At 41.4% G+C, this 22,175-nt stretch overlaps 2 protein-coding genes across 2 annotated transcripts in view; both read left to right on the plus strand.

Moving 5' to 3' along the window:
- The first annotated feature begins 394 nt into the window (after positions 1-394).
- Positions 395-20,981, plus strand: ush1c (Usher syndrome 1C). The gene is made up of 25 exons (XM_085465126.1): positions 395-451; positions 2,190-2,257; positions 3,513-3,656; positions 3,779-3,917; positions 4,757-4,865; positions 4,963-4,987; positions 5,097-5,154; positions 5,234-5,422; positions 5,516-5,575; positions 5,959-6,015; positions 7,955-8,097; positions 12,356-12,421; positions 12,505-12,638; positions 12,814-12,869; positions 13,239-13,318; positions 13,517-13,697; positions 13,833-13,949; positions 14,299-14,949; positions 16,380-16,469; positions 17,381-17,422; positions 18,297-18,350; positions 18,438-18,537; positions 19,135-19,244; positions 19,469-19,524; positions 20,515-20,981. Exons 1-25 carry the CDS (start codon positions 416-418, stop codon positions 20,525-20,527), a joined length of 2,778 nt encoding a protein of 925 aa, XP_085321252.1. The 5' UTR covers positions 395-415; the 3' UTR covers positions 20,528-20,981.
- A 735-nt stretch (positions 20,982-21,716) lies between these two features.
- Positions 21,717-22,175, plus strand: part of abcc8 (ATP-binding cassette, sub-family C (CFTR/MRP), member 8) — a 71,958-nt gene continuing 71,499 nt past the window's right edge. Inside the window, exon 1 of the mRNA XM_085461335.1 lies at positions 21,717-22,080. Within this exon, the coding sequence (XP_085317461.1) occupies positions 22,060-22,080 (21 nt within the window). The 5' untranslated portion in view covers positions 21,717-22,059. The remainder of the gene's footprint in view (positions 22,081-22,175) is intronic.

The raw sequence follows: 22,175 nt of genomic DNA on the forward strand, positions 1-22,175 counted from the left end.
TTTATTATCATGAATATATTTATTAAAAAAAACATATGATGACGTGTGTTTAATTCGTTTTTTATTCAATCCTTTTTTTATTTGTTTAATTATCAACAAATTAATCAGACTTAGCAAGAAGTCTAAGCGACACAGTCAACCCTTCAAAATAAAGGCCTTAATTATAAATTTGAGCTTGAAATAAAGCGTACAGCAATTAAATTTTGTGGACACGATGTTTTTCAATATTAAAAGTGACTATATTTACAACAAAGACCCCTTTAATTTTGACGAATAAGCATATCACTATAACATTTTTAACCGGAAGCTCCGATTGCAGTCCTACTACCTTGACGTATTGACCTCCGGCCGCTTCCCGTCAAACTTGACCAACGCTGAGATCTCACGTCGGACCGCTTTGTGGTGTTTCTCAACAATGGAGCGGAAAGTTGCTCGAGAATTTAGGCACAAGGTATGATAAAAATAACAACAGTTTTTACTATTTTACATGAATTAAATAGATGTTAAATGAAGCTGTTTTTTTTTCTACCTGGTTGTCTCTTCGTTGGCTGGCTCAGGTGTCTGCCGGTGAGATGTTGCGTAGACAGGCCTGCCCAACAAAGCGACGAATAAAAAACAAAACAAAAACAAAAAATCCTCAACTTTTATTTTAACAGTAATTCAAACATATCATTAAGAAATAAAGTTGCTGTTTGTTTTTAATGTTGTTGTAGTAGATTTACGGGTTTTTATTTAGCTGAAACATCTGCTTCTAATCTCATCTGCTGCCCAAGTGAAACGAGTGTCGGGGGATTTTGTCTTTTTGATGACACTTAAATCTCTTTGCACAATTTAAGAGGTTGCTGTAAGACTGTTTTCCCTCTTGATTGGTACCTTATTCTTATTCAGGTAAAAGTTATACGGCAGAGGTCACTATAGTAAACAACAAGCAGTATAAAATGTTATTAGGAGTCAGGATTCATTCATGCAGCGAATCAACTTGAAATTATACGTGTGTGGGCGGTGTTGACTACTTCCCCCCAAAAAGTCATCAGCAGCAAAGATAACAGAGGAAGAGAACACGATATGTTCAAGGCTTTTTCGTCCCCAGAGCATGTAGGGATCACCTCACAGCCATCTGTGCTGCACGCAGGCAAGCAGAGTCCCATATTGTAGGCTCTCCACAAAGGGCGCTTTCGCATTAGATAATGTGTCAGATACGAGCAGCTAAGCGGAAGAGATGCGACAATTTACGGGTTTAATTAGAGGCTGAGGGGTGAATGAGGCACAAATGGGCTTTGTTTCTGTTTGCGGCACTGTCTTAATTGTTTGGTTGAGGATGTTTGTCAGTTTTATGGTCTGATTTGCCTGAAAATTGGATTATTGTGCCATTTTATTGTGTTTTTATTTGCATAAAAGTCACACATTTTTATTCTGTAGGTACTACACTGTGACAGAGAAGCTCACTGTATGAAAACAGTTCTGATCTTTAAACCAGAAATGCTTGTCTGCCTAACAAGTTATCTATACTTTACTGGTTTATGGTGCCAAGGTCCATGTGGCTCAGTCTGCAGGAAAAAGAGAAGTTTATGACCGTTCACACACCCTGTGTGGCTCAGTGGCGCTGCCTTAACTTTAACCCCTGCAGAAATGGTCCTTGGAGGGTGTGTGCTCTATGATGCCTGTTCTTTAATTTGAGGTCTGATTATTCAACATGAGGCGTGCGTGTGTGAATGTTTACTTCTTTTTGAGATGTAAGGTGACACTCCGGACCTTCCTACTGCAGCCTCTCCTCATCCCTGTGGCCATTATTTCCTCCCAGGGGTTTGATGGTTAGACATGGGCAGCCCATTACACGTTTAGCACATGGACATCCAGGGAGTTATCTGAACTTTAATGTCTTAGAAAGTGAGGCTTTCAGCTTATTATAGGAGAGATTTTGCTGGAGACAGATGGTAAAATGTGTTATATCAGTGACTGGCCCAAACGGTTCCTTAAAACTATCCTGCTGCAACTGAACCGTCATCAGGTTTGTATGACTCGGACACACACACACACACACACACACACACACACACACACACACACACACACACACACACACACACGGCTCACCCCCTGTAGCTGACAGGAAAACAGGGGAGAGATACAGTGTGTTTCAGGGGCCTTAATGAAGAAGGATGGTACCAGATGCTTGTGTTTTCTTGCAGGTGGAGTTGCTGATTGAAAATGAAGCAGAAAAGGATTACCTGTATGACGTCCTCCGCATGTATCACCAGTGAGTACCATCTGTCACTGCTCAGCATGTCTACAGAGTGTGTGTTGTATTTCCTCACTGATTTTTCACACTTTATGACTAAAACATTGATGATTATGGAATAGATTATGTCCTTAAATAACTTTGCACAACTATAGCCAAAAAGAGTTACAACGAAGGAACTGTAGGCATGTATGGGTCTTTGTAGTATCTGTATAGATTTAAATACAAAAAACATCTTCTTCTGCTTCTGTATGTTTTCTCTAGCTTTTAATATTTTCATGAATAATATTTAGGAGCCATTAATCTTGTCCCTGACAGTTTTAATGCTCGCAGAACTCTGGTTCAAATCCTCCTCTGGGTCGTGTTTTTTGATGAAAATGTGGTCCTGGAGGACATGAGAGGGGGGAGGGATAGGTCTAGGTTTCAATTAATCTTTGTACAGAGGCACAGTCCTGTGACCCTATTGGTTAAGCCTCTGATCAGTTTCCACTGAGCTCCGACAAGCCTGGCCAGTTATCAACAAAAGCTCTTTTTATGTTCAACCTCCAAATGGAGCTAAAATGGCACATATTAATTATTCAAAAGGAAGGTGACCTGGAAGAATTTCATACCATAGCATTTACTTTGCTGCGTTAATTGCTGTTCCAGTTGCCCTTTATCCTGAAATTAAAAAAATACTCAAAGGGACATTTGGATGGTTTTTTTGTTTTTTTTATTGTGAGGAGAAAATGCCTGTGGCTCTAGAGAGATTGCTTTGTAAATCCTGATCAATTGCATCAGTTGGTGCAGAAGGTAAAGTACAAACGTTTTAAAAATCAGGTGTTTAGACTCTGATAGAAGTGAGATTTTCATCTCCTTGTCAGTGTCAAGGGAAAAATCCCACACGGATCAGGAAAAGAGTCTGGTTCCTAAACTGACCCACCTGCACTCCAGACATATCATGCTTTGAAAACCATTTGGCATATCGTTAGCTTCATAGCATAAGTGCCTAAGTCATTGACTTAGTCAAATGACTTAGGCAATTATGCTATGAAGCTAACGATATTATGAAACAAAAATGACTAAGCAATAGCTCTTTGAAACAATTTAATATGAGTTTAAATAATTATCTACATTTTTCACAGCATCCCAGCCTTTTTGGAAATCCCTTTTTTGCAGACTTTCTCATATTGTTTGGTTTTCAAGGGGAGCTTTCAGCGTTTTGTAATTGCATAAATTAGCAGATGTGGTAAATTGTTGTGAAACCGCTAATTATCCTCCTCTCACTTTCCAGGTCGATGGATTTGCGAGTGCTGGTGGGAGACCTAAAGCTGGTAATTAACGAACCAAAGCGTCTCCCCTTGTTTGACGCCATCCGACCTCTCATCCCTCTCAAACACCAGGTGGAGTATGACTTGCTCACCCCCAAGAGGTCAAGGTGAGTACAACATGGTTATTTATTGCCTTTTTAGCATGCAGTTATTGACCCTGGCATGCATTCACCTTATGTTGGCTTGTACATCTTGCTTAATATTTTCCTCTCTCACCTGATGTGTGCAGGAAGCTAAAAGAGGTGCGTTTGGATCGGACTAATCGTGATGGTCTAGGTCTGAGCGTCCGAGGAGGGCTTGAGTTTGGCTGTGGTCTTTATATATCCCAGATTATAAAAGAGGGACAAGCTGATAATGTGGGCCTACAGGTACTATAATTATAATTTATGTTTGTTTCTACAGATTTTTTTATTCTTTAAAAAAAATATGAGTATACAGACTGGGGTTACAGCACTATTTACGAATCTATCCACATGCGGAATAATTATATCTCTTTATAATGGGGGTGGATTTAATATTCCTAGTTCTAGTTGAATACAAACAGAAAATGTCAGTAAAAGAGTAAACTTAAATTCAGTTAGTGCTTATTTTTTCCATTTAATCTTATGTTATATTTATTTAAAATTCTGTTTAGTTTTTACCCCTCTGCTGTCAAAAGCTAATTGGGTATTGTCATTACCCCACCGGGTGGGCAGGTGGGTGACGTGGACACCCAAGTTCATGAATGCAATAACTGGAGAACGAGGCAACGTAGGAGATTAAAATTGATACCACAGTGTGTCCACTAGGAGGCTGAGGGGTAGCGCTGGTGTTTGCCAGTATTTTTTTTTGTTTTGTCATGGAGCCTTTTATTTAATTCATGTTTTATATATATATACCATTGTACTTAATCTTTTTCTTTTTCTTTTTTTTTTTTTACATTTTGTGCTTTAGCTTTTTTTATAACTGTTATAACAAAGTAACTTTTTACTACTACTGAGACCTTTGATAATGGTGATCATTTCTGGCCTAATCAAATACAAGAATCTTCAATCGGAGATTTTAAATTTTAACTGAATAGATTTTTTTTTATTGCAAGTGTGTAGTGTTTTAAACCGGCCTTACATAGTGTAAAATAGACTTATGAAGGAAGCATTTGACTGTAAACCACTTACATAATGACATTTAATTTCTCATCTATGATATATTCTCCTGTCTTCATATATAGGTTGGTGATGAGATTGTGCGTATCAATGGATACTCTATTTCCTCCTGTATCCACGAGGAGGTCATCAGTCTCATCAAGACAAAGAATGTCGTGTCACTCAAAGTTCGACGTAGGTTAACCACAGACTTTGTGTCCATTAGTAGTGCCATTACCTGCTAACATGAAAGTGATCTAACTTGTGTTATCTTACTTATTTTTCTGTGCAGACGTGGGGATGATCCCAGTGAAAACGTGAGATATGAATCCACTTGTGTATTACTGTTGTAACAAACTGTGCCGTGCTCTAGAATACTGCTGCTGTGCAGGGCTGAATTCTCATAGTTTTTTCTCATTTCTCCAGCTCATCAGATGAACCCCTGAAGTGGCAGTTTGTCGACCAGTTTGTTTCTGAATCGGGGGTGAGAGATGAAATGCTACTTTCTTCTTAATGGTGTTTGTTTACCAGCCAGCTAAAAGACTTCTCCTGTACTCTTCAAGGAGAAAAAAAGCAGTGTGGCCGGTTTGGCATCCATTGGAGGAAAGGAGATCAAGGAGAAGAAAGTTTTCCTCAGTCTTGTGGGTACCAAGGGCATGGGCATCAGCATATCCAGTGGTCCAACCCAAAAACCTGGTATATACATCAGTAACGTCAAGCCAGGCTCCCTCTCTGCAGAAGTTGGGCTTGAGGTGATTTTTTTCTAAAAGACTGCAGAGATCGTATTAAATTATGATACTCGTAAATCTATTGACAGTGAATATGTCCGTCGTATCAAAATGTAGGCTGGAGACCAGATTGTGGAGGTGAACGGAGTGGATTTCACTAACATGGACCACAGAGACGTATGTTTTGCTTAATTTAATTATTTTATATGTTTTTATTTCCTTTTTTAAAATTTCTCTTTGTTTTTAAAAAACTATGCCTCTCATGGTAGTAAAAGTTAAGCCCTCTCTCACTGCTTGTGTTTGTTCTCAGCTTAAATCACTGAGGTGCATTACCAAAGCCAAATTAGTGTTTAACCAGCAAAAATCCTTCCTGTGGCTGATGGCCAAAACCAAGCTCGCAGCATGTTTCTATATTTAACTGAATAATTCACACGCTGATGAATGCAAATAGGACACACAACGCGGGCTCCAGAGATTGTCTGTTTTTTTTTTTTCTCTTTAATTTCATAAAACTGAACTTTACAAGTGCTATTTAAAATCCTCTGTTTCAACATTTCCAGGCCGTGAAAGTCCTGAAGAGCAGCAGAAGTTTGACTATTACAGTTCTGGCAGGAGCTGTAAGTACACTCTTGTTTTGAATACAAATGTACGTCAGGCTGCTGCTGCTGCTGCTGGTGGTGTAATGATGTGGGGGATATTTTCATGGCACAATTTGGGCCCATTATTAAAAACTGAGCATCGTTTAACTGCCACAGCCTACCTGAACATTGCTGTTGACCACATCTACCTGACAAATCTGGAACAACTGTGTGATGCCGTCATATCGATATGGACCAAAATCTCTAAGGAATGTGTCCGACACCTTAAAAAATAATTGCAGTGAAAGATGAAGGCAATTCATCTTTCATTGGTTATAAGGGTCCAATCTGGTACTAGTTAGATGTATGTAATAAAGCGTCCAATGAGTGTATATAATTAATAATAAAATTTTAGTTTATGCTTTTACTGCAGCTTGTTTAATCAAACCCATATGCAATGAGATGGATTTGATAAAGAGTCTAACGCTAGCAAGCCCCGATCGAGTCACATATGAATCGTCAAATTTCATTGATATTTAACTTCTGTCCCCCTGATACGGGGCAAAAGGCAGGAGATCAGTTAGGCTCGGGGCTTAAGAAGTTAATAAGGGCAAAATCTTTTACTATTTTGCATAACTTTACAGAATAATATGCAGATGTGGAGAAACCTTTCAGATAAAATCACTTTCCTCAGTTTTGAAGCAACTTCTGAGAAAGCAGGTTCCTCTGAGAAAGTAAAACACTTACGAGATCATCTGTCATGGACGAAGAGACAGAGACTTCTGCCTCCTGCTTAGTTTCTCCTTTACATTCCTGCATTGCTCAGATTAATCTGTCTGTTTGTTTTGGAGGCATAACAGCACCAGCCTGTGCTGTAGCCCCGCTGTCTGCAGGAGCGACATTTATCATCAGTCAAGTTACTCATCATGTTGTTTGCTCTGGGACTCAGTCATGAGGCCTGTGTAACAGAGACAGGCATTCACATCTTATTTATTTATTTCCTTGGTGCCCGTCTAATGTGGTTATCTGTGAGTATGTCTTTGTTTGGACGTGTGCAGTAAATCACCTTCAGGTCAGAGACACTTTAGTTTTAAAACGGCTTTTCATATTGGTATGATGTTATTTTTCTGCATATTTGGGGAACCCTGCAGCATTAAATCATCCAGAACATTTGCAATATGCAGTGTAACACCGTGATATAAAGTATACCTCTAGAATGCATTTTATAGCGTTTTGTTCCAGCAGTTGGATAACAAAATTGCAGTATACAATGAATTTAAAATTAAGTTAGAGCTATTCTGCTGAAACAGTGTGTATAATTAATGCTGATGTAAATCAGAAGCCATTTTCACCTGCTTTTATGTGGCTATACCTCATGCTATCTGCAGAAAATTGTTTATTAATCAGTACTGTGACATTTGAAAACATGCAAGAGCACCAAAAAGTGAGCACACCATCAGAAAATCAATACGCCAAGGTCACAAAAAGATGCATGTGGTCTTGAGGGATGTTTAGTGGTCTCTGTACCACTTCTCAGCAGAGGTAACAAGGACAAACGCTTCAAGACTGACATATACAGGACACGACAGAAAAAAAAGGGTCTGATGAATCCAGGGTCGAGACTTGTTACAATAACAGAAGAATGTATGAACAATGCCACAAACCCAGACATTAGGGTGTGACTGCTCTTAAGTTCAGCACCTGCTTCAGTTAATTACACTCGGGCCAAAAAGAAGAAGAGATGCAGCTATAAGGACAACACAGGATATTGTAATTATATACCAGTAATAGAAATTGCTGATCTACTCAATGATTCTGAGAGGCTTCAAGGATGTCAGGTTCCAAAAACTGACATCTCCCCTCTGTTCTCGGTCAGAGAGACTGGTTTGGACTTGCCTGTCAGTCTCCAGAGCTAAAGTTTGAGGACCCCTGCTGTATGTCTTTCCGTCATTACTGTCTGTGGCTCTCACTCTCTCAGGGCAGTGAGCTGTTTATGACAGATGAGGAGCGTCTGGCACTGGAGGCCCGCAGGGACGTGGAGAGGAAGGAGCTGATGCACCAGAAGAAGGTGGCACTGGAGACCAACAAAATCATTAAAGAGCAGCAGGAGAAGGAGAGACAGTGAGTGAACAGCACAAAACTTCTAATTAACCTTGTCCTGACACGAGATGGAGCTTCTGCAGTGTATGGTGGGAGTTGTATAGTTTATGTTGTAATGCAAGATGCTGACTTCATGCTAGTTAGCAAGCTTGCTGTCGCTTTAACTTCAAAGGTACGACGTTGATCTGACTCTGTTCAAACAGATGTTACTTAGGCTTTGGATCACACTTTGTTTTCAGGTAATCCTAACAGGAGAAAGCCTTACTAATGTAAATGCCACTAAGATATTTTTTTATGCTATAGATAGGTCATCAGTAATATGACATGTAAATGTTTGTTGTAGTAACTTTATCAGTGCTCTCACGGTGTCTTTCTAGGCAACAAGAAGCCAAAAACTTAAAAAACTGTTCGTATTGGAATCATATTCTTTAGAACAGGGGTGTCAAACTCCAGGCCTCGGGGGCCGGTGTCCTGCAGGTTTTAGATTTCACCCAGGGTCAACACACCTGAATCAAAGATTAGTTCATTAACAGGCTTCTGGAGAACTTCAAGACATGTTGAGGAGGTAATTTAGCCATTTAAATCAGCTGTCTTGGATGAAGGACACATCTAAAACCTGCAGGACACCGGCCCTCGAGGCCTGGAGTTCGACACCTGTGCTTTAGAAGCACCTGAACAATATGTCCAAATGAATATGGATGTTAGTTTGTGTCTGCTGGACTTTTTATTAGAGTAAAACAACAGCTGATGCCCCACTAATGGTCTTTCTGAGTGGAAAATAGGAAATGTTCACCAAATCTTACAGTTTGGCTGTGTGCAATACCACCATGGATTTCAAATCAAAAGATGTCACTAACCTGGTTATAAAACCCCCGAGAGTTAGTTTTGAGCCTCTGAAAGTTGGTGAATATGTGTAAAAATCCATCTAATTCCAAAACAGTTATAATAACCCCTCTGAAGTAAAGTTGTGTCTTCATTCTTTGCCACTGTGGTGGCGTACAGAGGCAAAACTACAAAAACTGTGTCACTGTCCAAATACTCATGGGACTAACCATAGATAATAAGCATATATGTACCCTTCAGTCTATTATTTTTCCTTTCCCACATAGCAAGCAGGTCTGGCCCCCGATCTGGTATCAAGCCGGCACTGCTGGTTGACTTCTGGCATGATAAGACGTATGCCATCCAGATATGGGCCAGGCCTGGCATAGATGGCACTGTCTATGTGATGGCATGCCACATCTGGCTCGATTGTGGTTTGGTTTATGTGGCCCAGGCTCATAGAAAACAGGCCTGGCCCGGATCTGGCATCAAGCTGGCACTTCTGACTGACCGGTGTCATGGCAGAGTGTATGTCAACCAGATGTGGGGCAGGTCTGGCAATGATGGCACTGTTTATGTTCCTATTTGACTATTTTAGTTAGAAGACCCAAATGCCATGTTGTAATACTATACTTCTATGAAAGCCAACATTTCAAATCAGAAAGGGTTTTATTGCCAAATGTTGAGCAGGTTTACAACATCAGGAAATTGCTGCGGTGCTTCAGTGCAAACATACTGTCATAAATTACGCTAAAATAGACATAAAAATAAGAATAAGAATTAAAAGTGCTAAGTAGATAGATATATACATGAGTGCAGGTGGTGATCAGTGCCAAACATGGAATGATGCAGTGAACACAGCGTAGGGTCATGTGTTAGTGTTGGGAACAGTCATATGGTTATTGTTCATGTGTTCAACAGCAGAGGGGAAGAAACTGTTCTTATGGCGAGAGGTTCTGGTGCGGATGGACCGGAGCCTCCTGCCTGAGGGGAGCAGGTCAAACAGACTGTGTCCAGGGTGAGAAGGGTCAGCTGAGATCCGAGCTGCACGCCGCAATGTCCTGGAGGTGTACAGGTCCTGCAGAGATGGGAGTCTGCAGCCAATCACCTTCTCAGCAGAGCGCACAACACGCTGCAGTCTCTGTTTGTCCCTGATAGTGGCTCCAGCGTACCACACGGTGATGGAGGAGGTGAGGATGGACTCGATGATTGCAGTGTAGAATTGCATCATCGTCCGTGTTGGCAGGTTGAATTTCTTCAGCTGCCTCAGGAAGTACATCCTCTGCTGGGCTTTCTTGATGACGGAGGTGATGGTGGGCTCCCACTTCAGGTCCTGGGTGATGGTGGTACCCAGGAAGCGGAATGAGTCCACAGAGGTGATGAGGGTGTCAGTCAGGATGATGGGGGGGAGTGGGGCTGTGTGCTTCCTGAAGTCCCACTAATGCAGGTTTGACAGGTTTGTGAGTGTACACTTTGTCCAAAACCTAGTGAGGGTTTACTCATTTTTGCCAGTGGGTGGCTGTAGCTCAGGTGGTAGAGTAGGTCACCTATTGATTGGAAGGTTAGTGGTTCGATCCCTGGGTCCTCCAGTCTGCATGTCGTGAGTATGAATGTAGTTAGGAAGCACTCAGTTAAGAGAAAGTGTGTGGTTAGGAGAGTTGAAAAATGCTCTATAAGAATCAGGCCATTCACTGTCTGAACAGAGTTTCATTATGTTACTTTTGCACTATTATTAACATGTTGTTATTACATGGCTTAATTAAGGTACACATTAGGCTGACATCTGGGGCCAGAGCTGAAACTGTTAGGGTTAGGGTTTGCCAGAGGTAATCCACACATGGGCCAGCAAAACCACCAGTGTGTCTGCAACTGGCCTTGTGCTGGCCCATATGTGGGCCACCTTTGGCAAACCAGGTCTGGGCCACCAAAGGGCCGTCATTCTTTGCGGTATGTGGGCCATGTGTAAGCACATTGTGTGGGCCAGACCCGGACCATACCAATTTTGCTATGTGGGTTGTTGATAAAGATCCTGAGATAATTTGATCCTGAGATCATCTTAAGACTCACTTATTCAGACTAGCTTTTAATTAGATTTGTGCTGTATGTTTGATTGTACGTTTATCTGTTTTATATTATTGTGAAGCACTTTGTGGTTTTTATCCTGTGAAGAGTGCTATATAAATCAATAAAGAAAGTAAATTACAATTTAAATGAGTTTTTCCACCATTAAAATGTGCAAACAACAAATTTTACAGAACACTGACAAAAAAATTGTTGTGATAAAATGTCACACAATTACTAGATGCAAATTTAGCCCTCTAAAAGGCTTCACCATTGGTTGTGTGGAGTGGTCCCCTGACTTTGCTCCTGCAGCTGGATGTGAAAATCATGGGCTGTTTAATAAAACATTGCCAATGAATTATTATCAAATTCCCCTTCATTACATTTCATAATGTTAAGGCATGGTCATACTGAAACCACAGACAATATCAGGCAATGAGAGTGTACTACCTTTGTAAGCAGATGAAACAATTTATGCAAAAATATGGGAACTCCGGGCAAATGTTATGCAAATAACGAACATCAATAGGAGGCTTTTTCAATGATTAAAATGCTGCTACTTGTTATTGTAACAAACAGGGGAACAAAGACACTCAGTTCATCAGCTGGAAGGTTATTTTTTGTGATCATTCACAGAGCACTGCTGTCAGCCTAGTATGCCCTCAAGTGTACAAAGTAAACTAACAACTGGGTCAATAATCAGAGATGAAATGTCATCATCTAATGGGAAAGGCGTTGACTGATGTTCCCTCAATATTTTCCAGAAAGCAGTCTTCTCTGGATCCAGTCAGTCAATTAGTGACTGATTACTTATTTATTCTTTTCCCACTGATCTACAAACAGATGATTGCAAAAATGACCAGCTGTGTGCATCAGAAACATTAATCAACAAATACACAGGAATACTCTTTAATCTAACTTATACATCTTATAATGTTCACTTTATTAAATCATTTACAAATTTAGCCCGCTGCTTGTAAATTCAGAGGATACACTTGATAACCTCAGTGCTTTCAGTTGTAATATTCATCTCCAACAATACCTGGGAATGAATAATATGTGTGTATATTATAAATTGACACGCAAAAGGAGACAAGTTGTAATTGCAGACACCAAATGGCCAAAGCAGTAAAACCACCTGCACCACGATGGTCACCTAAATGTCAAAGCATGGACACGAGACGCTGGCAGAGGATCCTTTGGATCGATCGTGGGGGGTGGGAATCCTAATTAACTGCTCTCTGGGGATTTTGCAGGCCGATGGGTTGCCTCTAGATTATTTAGCTGGCTCATGGGTGTCAAAGTAACATCTATATTCCTTTCGCCCACTGGTTGCTGATTAGAGCCCAGTACACTAACATGTTGTGTAAACGGAAGATATTGGTTTGTTTTATAGACGAAAGATGGAGCTCTCTCAGAAAGCTGCAGAAGAGGAGGAGCGTTATCAGAAGGAAATGGAAAGGTGCACAACTGATTACTTTTAATGTGATGAACTTCCAAGCAAATATTGTTTAAATGTGTATATAATTTCGTACATCTCTGTAGGATTGAAGCTATGGAGAAAAAACACAACAGAGAGTGGGAGGAGGACTATGGTACTGACAGACCCAAGAGCCCTAAATCCAGTCCAAAGGTCCCATCACCAAGAACCACCCCAACTCCAAAGGCCAAAAGTTCTCGTAAGGACCGACAGCAGTGTCTTCTTTTTAAAATGCATGAATCCTGTGTTTCGTTCTGAAACCAGCGAGGCGCTCGTGTTTTACTTCATTCACCCAGTTTCTCTGCGCTCTCTCTCTCTCTGCCGCTGCTGTGTGCTGTGCTGCTTTTTATGACCTCTTCTTTATGCTGATGAAGTCAACTCTTTCGCTGAGGAAGATGAGGAGGATGAGGAGGACGAGGAGGACAGAGAAGTGAGTGTGGGGCCTCAGCTGACATTGTGACAGCTGTTGTAGGTGGATGTCTGCGCGAAGCAGCAAACGCAAAGACAAGTGCAGGATTTCCTTTGCCAATCACAGTTTCACAATGGGAGTCTTATGTTTGTATTATTACCCCAGCTGTTTTTTTGTTTTTTTTGTTGGTAGAAGCTGCTGAAAGTTAATGCCAGCACATGTTTTGCATCACTTGAAATGCAGTTACAACTTCATTTTTTTTATTTGGACAGCATGAATGGATTCATTTCTCTCTTTGAGTGCTTTGTTTGGCTGGGATGATGGAGTTTGATGTCACTGTTTAATCTGAAATCATCCTTGTAAGCTTGACCTGTTCATTTCTGTCTTTAGCATTTGGCTGGTTTTATCGATATGAGGGGAAACTGCCATCATTACGCAAGGTACTGTCAGCTGTGTGGGTTCAGTTTGCTGTGATGTCTTCTTATAGTGTTGGTTAGACGTTTAAAATCAGGGCTTTTGCTTTTAACTTTATTCACTAAGTGAAAGTGGTTTGCTAGGGTTTTTTATTCATACACTGTGTGGTATCACTAGGCTTTATTTGCCTGCAGTGCTTTTGAGTTTGGATTGGCAGATTTGCCTGTCCCCGTTCCTTCCTTGTATTCTGACTAACTGGTGATATGTCAGAAAGGAGACAAAAAGAAGAAAAAGAAGAAAGTGTCCAACACAGACACACTGCAGGAGCAGAGAAAAAACAAGAAGGAGATGGAGTTTGAGCTGAAACTCGCCAAAGAGAAGGAAGAGATGCACGAGCGAGAGAAGCAACTCAAGATCAGTCGGCTGGTTCAGGAGGTATGTGGAGGGGGTGCAGAGGAGCAAGCGCTGAGTTCAGCTGCATACATCGGTTATTTTATAGATCAGCGTGCAAGCATGCGTGAAGGACTGACTCCTGTTGTGTGATGCTGCCTGGCTCTGACTCTGTACCAGGTTTCAGAGACGGAGAGAGAAGACTTAGAGGAGTCAGAAAAGGTGCAGCACTGGGTGGAGCGTCTATGTCAGACACGACTGGAGCAGATCTCGTGTGTGGAGAACGAATCCCCCGAGGTACAGAGTGAGACCTCCTCTGTCTGAATGTAATTTTATATGCAATGTTTAAAATACTGGTTAAAGAACATATATACTGCTTTGAAGGCACAGCAGCCCAACAATAATGAGCAAGGTGGCATCGGTTCACTCATTTGCATGGAACAAAAACAGGGAGACTGCACCATGAGCTGAATATTAAATGCAGTCATTTGTTTGTTGAACAGAATATTCAGCCAGTCATGTTTTTGTGTAATTTGGTAGAAAAGTTCAGGCGGTATTTTTTTCTTAAGGTGCATTCATTGTGAAATGGTTTAAAAGGTGAATTAACGTGAGGTGAAATTTTTTCCATTTCATTCTGACTTCTAAGCTCTCCCCGCCACGCTCCCCTGCTTCTGAGCCAAAAGTGAAGCGTTTTCCTGGTGGTCTTCACCTGGCCACCACTGATCTGGACGACATTAACCTGGACGAAGTGGATCAGAGCTTGAGGGGCCCATTAAAAAGACTAGCCCCCACCCAGCCCAGCACCAGCCAGCCACCCCCTCCCTTGCCTCTCCCTCCACGCTCGCCCAACCTGAATCCAACCATCCATAACTATCCCCCCTCTCCTTCTCAGGCGTCCCCACAGCGCCGGCCCCCTTCCCCACCTAATGCTAGGAAACCTCCATCTGCCTCATCCACTTTGACGAATAAGAGGCTGAGACCTCAGCCGCACCCCCAACCTTCCTCTCATTACCCGTCTCGTGTGTCGCGACCTCCATCGTCCCCTCAACCTGCTCCCCGGCCCCCTCCGCCCCCACCCCCTCCTCCTCCTCCGCCGCCCCCACCTCCTCCACCACCGCCACCTCCACAGCACTCTGAAGAACAACTTGGCACCATCAGAGTGTACCAAAACCATCATCACCAGCATCCCCCCAGTCCACCAGAACCCAGGAGTGAGTGGGAGGCAGGCAGATATCTCCCCAGAGGAGGGATTTACTCGTCTAACACTAGTGAAATGTCCTACCCCTCCAGTCCAAAGGTCAGAGATCCTCATGTGTGAAACATGTGAGTTGCTATTGAAGATGTAGATTGCTACATCTTCAATAGCAACATTAGTTTTTCTTCAATGCGTAGGTTTAGGTGCATGTCGTCTCTTATGTGTTCGGATGTTTTAATGCATGAAGAGAGAGCAGCACGTTCTATCTACAGTGAGCTGCTTGTGTTTCTTTGTAGTGTGTGGTTTCTTCTTTCTTCTTATGTTTGTGCGTGTGCAGTTGGGCCTCTGGGGTTGGCAGTAGATGCTTTTGAACTCTCAGCCATGGTGTGATATCTGAGAGAACGGGTGTGGGTCTTGGAGTGTCTTGCGCTGATATTTTCCTGAGTGGTCTGTTTGTGCCAGAGGGCTGAAAGTTTCATTATATTCCACTGTGGCTCAGGTAATGAGAAATACATCCCATGCCAGTCGTGTTTCAACTTCAAGCAGCCCGCTGGTGAGTCTTGCTGCAAAAGGTCATGCTGACGTTTGTAATCGCACCTTCTTCTTTTCTTTTTTTTTTGTTCATTTAAAATAATGTGCTTTTCCAAATAAGCAAATATATATATTTCAATACTACCCTTTGCTCAGTTGTTGCTTGGAAACCTGGTCTTTCCCCATTAGCAACTAGCTCCCAGTCCCCCCAATCAGAGGCGTCAGATGGCCCCGGTCATGTCTAAGCCTGTCATGCTGCCTCAGTCACAGACCCACCGCCCAGATCCACACAGACCTGCTCTACGATCTGATGGCCTGGTAATAAACACATTACACTGCAGTGAATTTTCGAATATTCTCAAGATAAAAACCATTGGTAGCTTAAAAGGGTCATCAGACATTCAGACTTTTGACACAGCATGCCATCAGCCGGCTGAAGAATTACTCTTTGCCTCATCTCAGACTCCTGATGAGTTTCCCTGATTCTCCAGCTGTTTCCCAGTCTGTAGTTTTCATATTATAAAGGTGACCAGTTAATCTTCTTGTAATAAACTTGGATCAAACTGGGCAGGCTATGAATGTTAAAATCTGCATTTTAAAATTCAAAAGAACAGCTTTGTTTTCCAGTAACTGTCACAGAGTCACAACACAACACACTTCAGCACTGATATGCTGAAATGAGCCATTAAGTGATTATTATTCATAATAAACAGGCATTTTTGGGCACAACAAAACATTTGATGGCATTAATAGAATTAATATTTTTTTTGTTTTATTGTAATCAATAAAACCATCAGTTTCTTAGTAGCAATTGTTAGTTGCTGGCATAGTGTAATGTCAATGTAAACAGCCAGCGATGGTAAGCTGAAACTGTGTTACAGGTAAATGTAGCTAAATGTGGTCAGAAGTCACCCGGACTTTGAACCAGAGGGGGCAGTAACACACTGCTGCTCAACCTGGTCTAAAGTTTCATCTTTAAAGTGTTCAGACTGGACTAAAAGTCTTTACCTGCTTTTGTGTTTCAGCCTCCTGAAATGTTGAAACGGATGGTGCCTTTCAACTCGTCTTTTAAAACAAACAACAAGCGACAAGTAATCCATATGTCAACTTCTCCATTAATACTCTGCAGTGCTTTTCTTCTGTTCTTTTTTTCTTTTTTTTAATCTCCATGCTTACGCCTCAGGTTTGGCTATTGAGTGAAACCTCAGTGATGGCTTCTTCATTTTTCCCCATGTGCATCACTGTCTTTTGATGTAGCTGAGCTTCTATTGATTTGGAGTAGATGACGATATTGTCTACTCCATAAAGGAATGCATGTCAAAGGTTTGGTTTTACAGCAGTGATGGCAAGTGATGCTTTGAACTCTCTCATAGAGGCTCACTGAAGACTCCAAGTGGTTGAAATATCTGTCTACGTGTTTCTTGTACAGTCTACATAACCAGAAGAAAGGAACACGGTTGCTTTACGCTTTCATGTGGCTTTAGTTTAATATTTAAACACTACACCTGTTTGCATTGCTTGATGGCTCCTCTCTCCAGCCACAGCAAATCAAAACGTACATTACCAATGAGTTCGTCTTCTATGTCCAACTTTGAGCCACTGTGTAACAACAGGAAATGAGCCTCTCTGACTCATAACTGCGTAAATGTGATGTCCGTTTGCTCTTGTTTCCTTCCTATGAAATTAAACAGCCGTTTAGAATGATTTGTGAGTTTTTTCTGCCTGTGCATGTTAGTGTGAATTATTGTCTTGATAACGGAATTAAGGGGTGAGGCTTTCAAAGCAACTGTGTTATGCCTTAAAAGCCGAAGTGCTTTTTTAAAATAAATGACTGTGTTTCCCCTTTATCAGATCAACATAGGAGTGATTGTCAAAGGAAATCTGGCCAGCACACCATGCAGTGACTTGTTAAACAGCTCATGTCTGCAGTGATGTGCTCTTTATTAACTTCCTATTGACATATTGATCATTTTTAATAAACTGCCTTTTGATTCTCTTTCAGGGATTTCAGAAATATGTGGATGACTTTGACCCCTACTCCATGGTATCGTATGGCCAAGCCTAACACTACAGCTATGCAGAATGTGCTGCAGATAGTATAAAATCACAAATAAAGACTGTTTAGAGGAATTCAGTCCAAAATTCAGTTTCTGCTTTTTCACGAGCCACAAAGTTTCTTACAAAAGCAGATGATTCTTTGACAAATCCTCCCAAAAGCCATTATAGCATATGACCCTATATAATCATGTCTTTTTTTAAGCTTTCTGCTATTGCAGTCTATTAAAATATGCAGTGAGGCTTCAAAAAAGATGTAAAGTCATATCTCAGTAACAGTTTTATCAATCAAAATCAAACTTTCAAAATTCAACCTTTTAAGCAACAAAAATGGTCTTACTGTATTTGACCACTAGAGATCCATCATTTTTATATTTGTGAAAATATAAAGTTAATGGTTTTGTTTACAAGCATGTGATCAGTAGATAATCAAGACAGCTGATAGGCCTAATTACTTACCTAGTGATGTCATTAAAAATTGGTATTGCTGACACAATTTATAAAGTGGGAGAAAATGATAGGTTAAAAAACTAATTTAGTAATAATATCAATAAGTGACAGGTGTCAGCCGGTAAATAAACTAGACTAAATACTGCTGCATAACTAATTTCTGGTAGCTAGCCAATAGATCAAACATATTATAATTATCATTAACAGTTTGATGTGAAACAGGCAGCTTTTCATTAACTTAAAAAGCTGCAGTGATCTCTTTTTTTCCCTACAGTCCTGCATTTTAAATATTCTTTGTTTGTGGCTAAACACATGTTCAAAGAGTAGCGAGCTATTCATTATGCTGCCACCTCATTCGTTTTATTGATCAGTTAGTTTGTGCCTCTCCATCTGCGATCCTTTCTCTGTCATAGTTCTCTGCGGACCAGATAGCCGGCCGAGATGTGAGGCAGCTGCGAATCAAAAAGGTAGGCAGAGCCTTTGTTGCTGTGAGGAGAGGAAAAGGAAGATATTCAAGAAAACGACTCATGGTGTGTTTGCTTATCATTCTTAAGGATGGAAACCTTGACCTGGCGCTGGAGGGGGGAGCAGACTCTCCTTTGGGGAAGTTGGTGGTATCTGCAGTGTATGAGGGTGGTGCTGCTGATAAGCACGGTTAGTTCATTTTTAATCTCCACACTTGCATGTCATGATTTCTAAAAATCTGTATTTCAGTTTTTTAAAGCTTTGCTTTAAAAGCTACTGATGTAGTGGCTTCATTCACAGGCATGTTGACCTCAGCAAAGGTGGATGTTAGTGAAGGTTAACTCGCTAAATACAAGTGTCAAAGTCTTTGAGTCTGTTTACTTAAACTGCTTGTTCTTAACAAGCCACATGACTTTGTCCTGCTAGCGTCAACAGCTGGAAAACCTAAACATCCACATTAGTTCTTGAAGCATCTTGTTTTCTTTGCCACGGTTTGCTAATCAAATCTGGTGCTTGACTAGTGGCAGACGGACTCATCAACAGTGTGTAGTCTGAACAAATGCTGGACATGGAGATGCACAATACAAACTGGTGTAAACAGCAGTTTACACCAGTGTGTGTGTGTGTGTGTGTGTGTGTGTGTGTGTATATATATGTATGTGTGTATATATATGTATGTGTATATATTTAATTTTTTTTTTTTTTTTTTTTTACATTTACAGTGTTGCTATTGTCTCCTGTTGATGCTGCTGCCCAGTTAAATATCTGTGACATCTGTCTTTGTAGGTGGGATTGTACCCGGGGATGAACTCATGGCTGTGAATGGGAAGATCCTGATTGATGCCACACTGACTGAGGGGCAAAACTCTCTGACTCGAGCCTGGAGCAGTGGAGGGGTATGACTCCAGAGATTCAGATTAAATGAAACGCCATGCTCCCTCCCTCCCCCTTTTTTTGTTAAGTAGAAATTTCACCCCCTTAGTGCAGCATGGTGTTTTATTGATTTTCATTAAAAACCTTATCAACCCTTATTGATTGTGTGTGTTGTAGATTCAGTCGGGCTGCTTGAGTTCATAACTCCTATTGATTCAGTCACATGCAAATTGGTTTTCACCCCCAGGATTGGATCGATGTGGTGATCGCTGTGGCCCCCCCAAAAGACTATGAGGATGAAGTGTAAGCATTCACGTTCTTCTTATTATTTATGCAGCATTTTGTTAGAAGTTTAATGAAATAAAATGGATTTTGTTCAGGTGTTTATAGGTGTGTGTGTGTGTGTGCGTGTGTGTGCATGTGTATGCAGCCCTAAGTCAGCATCAGTCAGTCACACCGTGAACAGAAAGGTGTTTGAAGGCAGTGCAACACTTTACAGACATGGCTACCTACTTCAGCACTAGCCCTCCCTCTCCTGTACCTCACCCTCATCCTGGTAATCGACGTAGTCTTCAAACCTCCTCTTCTTCACTGCACGTCCCGGGGGATGTTTGGTGTGGCGCTTGTTTTTATTTGGCCCCATTTTTTTTGTTGTTGTTGTTCTTAAGGGCATGTGACAGTCTCCCTGTCATTTAGAGGAAAGCAAAGAATCTCTCTTCCTGTTATAGCTCGGCTAGTGCCACATAAAGAAAGTGTGACAATAACTCTATGTGGACACAATATGCAGCTTATTTAGAAAATGTCACCTCAAGACAGCCTGTCCAGTGATAAAGCCATGCTGTTTGAGTGAAGACATTTACAACTAATGCGATCAGTGACCTGTGCCTCCATATATCTGTCAGATCACAACCCAGGGAGTCATAAATAAACGCATCCATACACGTAAGGCCTCTGTGGTACCTCATGAGGTCATGGACACTTGTAAAAGCAGCCTAGGACTCCTGCCAGCCTTCAGCAGTTATTCTGATTCATGTTGTTCAATGGGACTGTTACATGTTCTGAAACCAGCCCATTCCCAGGGTTGGATCTGGAGTGTTTTTGATATAAAGATAAATAAAATGATTTCATGTTTTTGGTGCTCAGCTGCATGTGTTGGCCTGTAGTGCTGAGTGTGAAGTGACTGAAGTTTTTCCAGCGCATACATTTGTTAACAGTTAATAAAGCACAGCGGATTTAATCTTTGTGTTTGATGCAGTTGAATAAAGTAGATCTGACAGATCTTTTCTCTTGCAGGACGTTCTTTTGATCTCATCTACAACCTGCCAAGAAAACCAGACTAATTGAGAAGCTTATAATTTTTGATTCTTCCACGATTCACCAATCGCAACACGACACATCAACTTGCCCAACATGGTCTTTTTGTCTTTACTTGGTTTTTCTTTCTAAAATTGAGCCATGCTGTCTATATGAGCTGTCACTGTCTTGGCTTGATAATGGATGGTCCAGTCAATATGCAGTTGTCACCACCAATCTTCATCGCTTCTTCTAATTTAGACACACCTGAGCTTTCCTTTCATCTGTCAGTATAAGAAAGGGGGGGAAAAAAAAGACAATTTGTAATCAATAGCTCCTCTTAAGGACATGAAATGAGGTTGTGTTGTGCATGCTAATTTTTCTGCTTCATATTTTCCTTTTTAAACACTGTTTCTAAGTTAGTGATGCAAAAAAAATACAAGTAAAAATAAAAAATAATTATGCGAGTGCGTGTCAATGCCTTTTCATTATACACTGTATATTTTTATGATTTAAGCTTAATTGATCCATATTCTTCCTTGCTTATCCCTGGTAGAGTAGGTGTTCCAGCTGTTATGGAGGGGGGGCTATTGAAGTGTAGCATATAGCATATAGAATAGAGACTTACAGCCAATCAACAGATAACCCAACATGTATGACTTTGGGCTGTGGGGGGGAAGGTATGGATGATGGCTCAGAGGGGGCATGGAGGTACCATAAACCCTGCCAGTTGGTGGATTTTAATCCAGGACCTTATTGATGTGATTTTGTACATAACTGAAGCTGACTGTGAAACTGCTTAAACTATACCAGGTTCCACTTTTGTTGGTTTCAAAAGTGGATCATGAGGTCAACTGCTTGATTATTTACTCGTTTTTGCAAGTTATGCTGAGGGCTGTGACCGAATGTCCACAGGGGGCGACAAAGCTCCTTCGTGAATACTGATCGAATGGAATCGTGTGCTTTAGATAATCCTCCGTGTCATCAAATGGGCCAGCATCAGATTTGTAATCGGTGTGTTTAAGTTAAAGGTGGCAAACACAAAAAATAAAGAGAATGCACCGCGTGGGTTTCATGTAATATTACACCTGTGTTGCTTTGCTGGGCAGCATTCCGCTTCCCTCTTTTCTAAGCTCTGTGCAGTCATCCACTCCCGCCTCATTGTTCATACGTGACATCTGTCTGCTGCCAGTTGGCCGCTGTGCTGCGTGTAGCTGCCGATGTTCTACCTCTACGGTTCATGATACAGTCCAAAGGTTGGCTGGAAAGATCTGCCTCTTTCTTCCTGCAACCCCTCCTCTTCCTCCTCCTCCTTCCCCTCCTGGGTACCCGGGGTCAGCACCGTGGACAGCTCCTTTCCGTCACCCGTAAACCACCGCCTGCGGTCGGGCTGTCAAACGCAAGTAGGACAGCGAGAAGTCGGGCGCACTCTGAACACATGAGACTGTGCTATTTACGAGATTTTGTCTCTTTTCTTTTTTTAACATCCAAGCGACGGATGTGACAGAAGATTGTTTCTGAAGTCAGAGATACGAGGCTGGAACAATGATCTCACGATATAAACCGGTAAGTGCTACTACAGTATATCTGTAACCTGCTCAGTCACTTGATCGATATTCAATTTAAAGCATCGAATATTCTGCATGTAGGCCTACGATTAA

Source organism: Copadichromis virginalis, linkage group LG7 (assembly GCF_057382275.1).
Source record: "Copadichromis virginalis isolate Kocher_CV1m ecotype Utaka linkage group LG7, C_Virginalis_male_GT1.1, whole genome shotgun sequence".
Lineage (NCBI taxonomy): Eukaryota > Metazoa > Chordata > Actinopteri > Cichliformes > Cichlidae > Copadichromis > Copadichromis virginalis.

Bases quoted from the DNA above. Each gene is read 5' to 3' on its own strand.
- ush1c (XM_085465126.1), top strand. From the start codon at position 416: ATGGAGCGGAAAGTTGCTCGAGAATTTAGGCACAAG. The intron at 12,639-12,813 runs GTAAGGACCGAC...ATGCTGATGAAG, and splicing joins TCCAAAGGCCAAAAGTTCTC to TCAACTCTTTCGCTGAGGAA. The intron at 18,538-19,134 runs GTTAGTTCATTT...CTGTCTTTGTAG, and splicing joins TGGTGCTGCTGATAAGCACG to GTGGGATTGTACCCGGGGAT.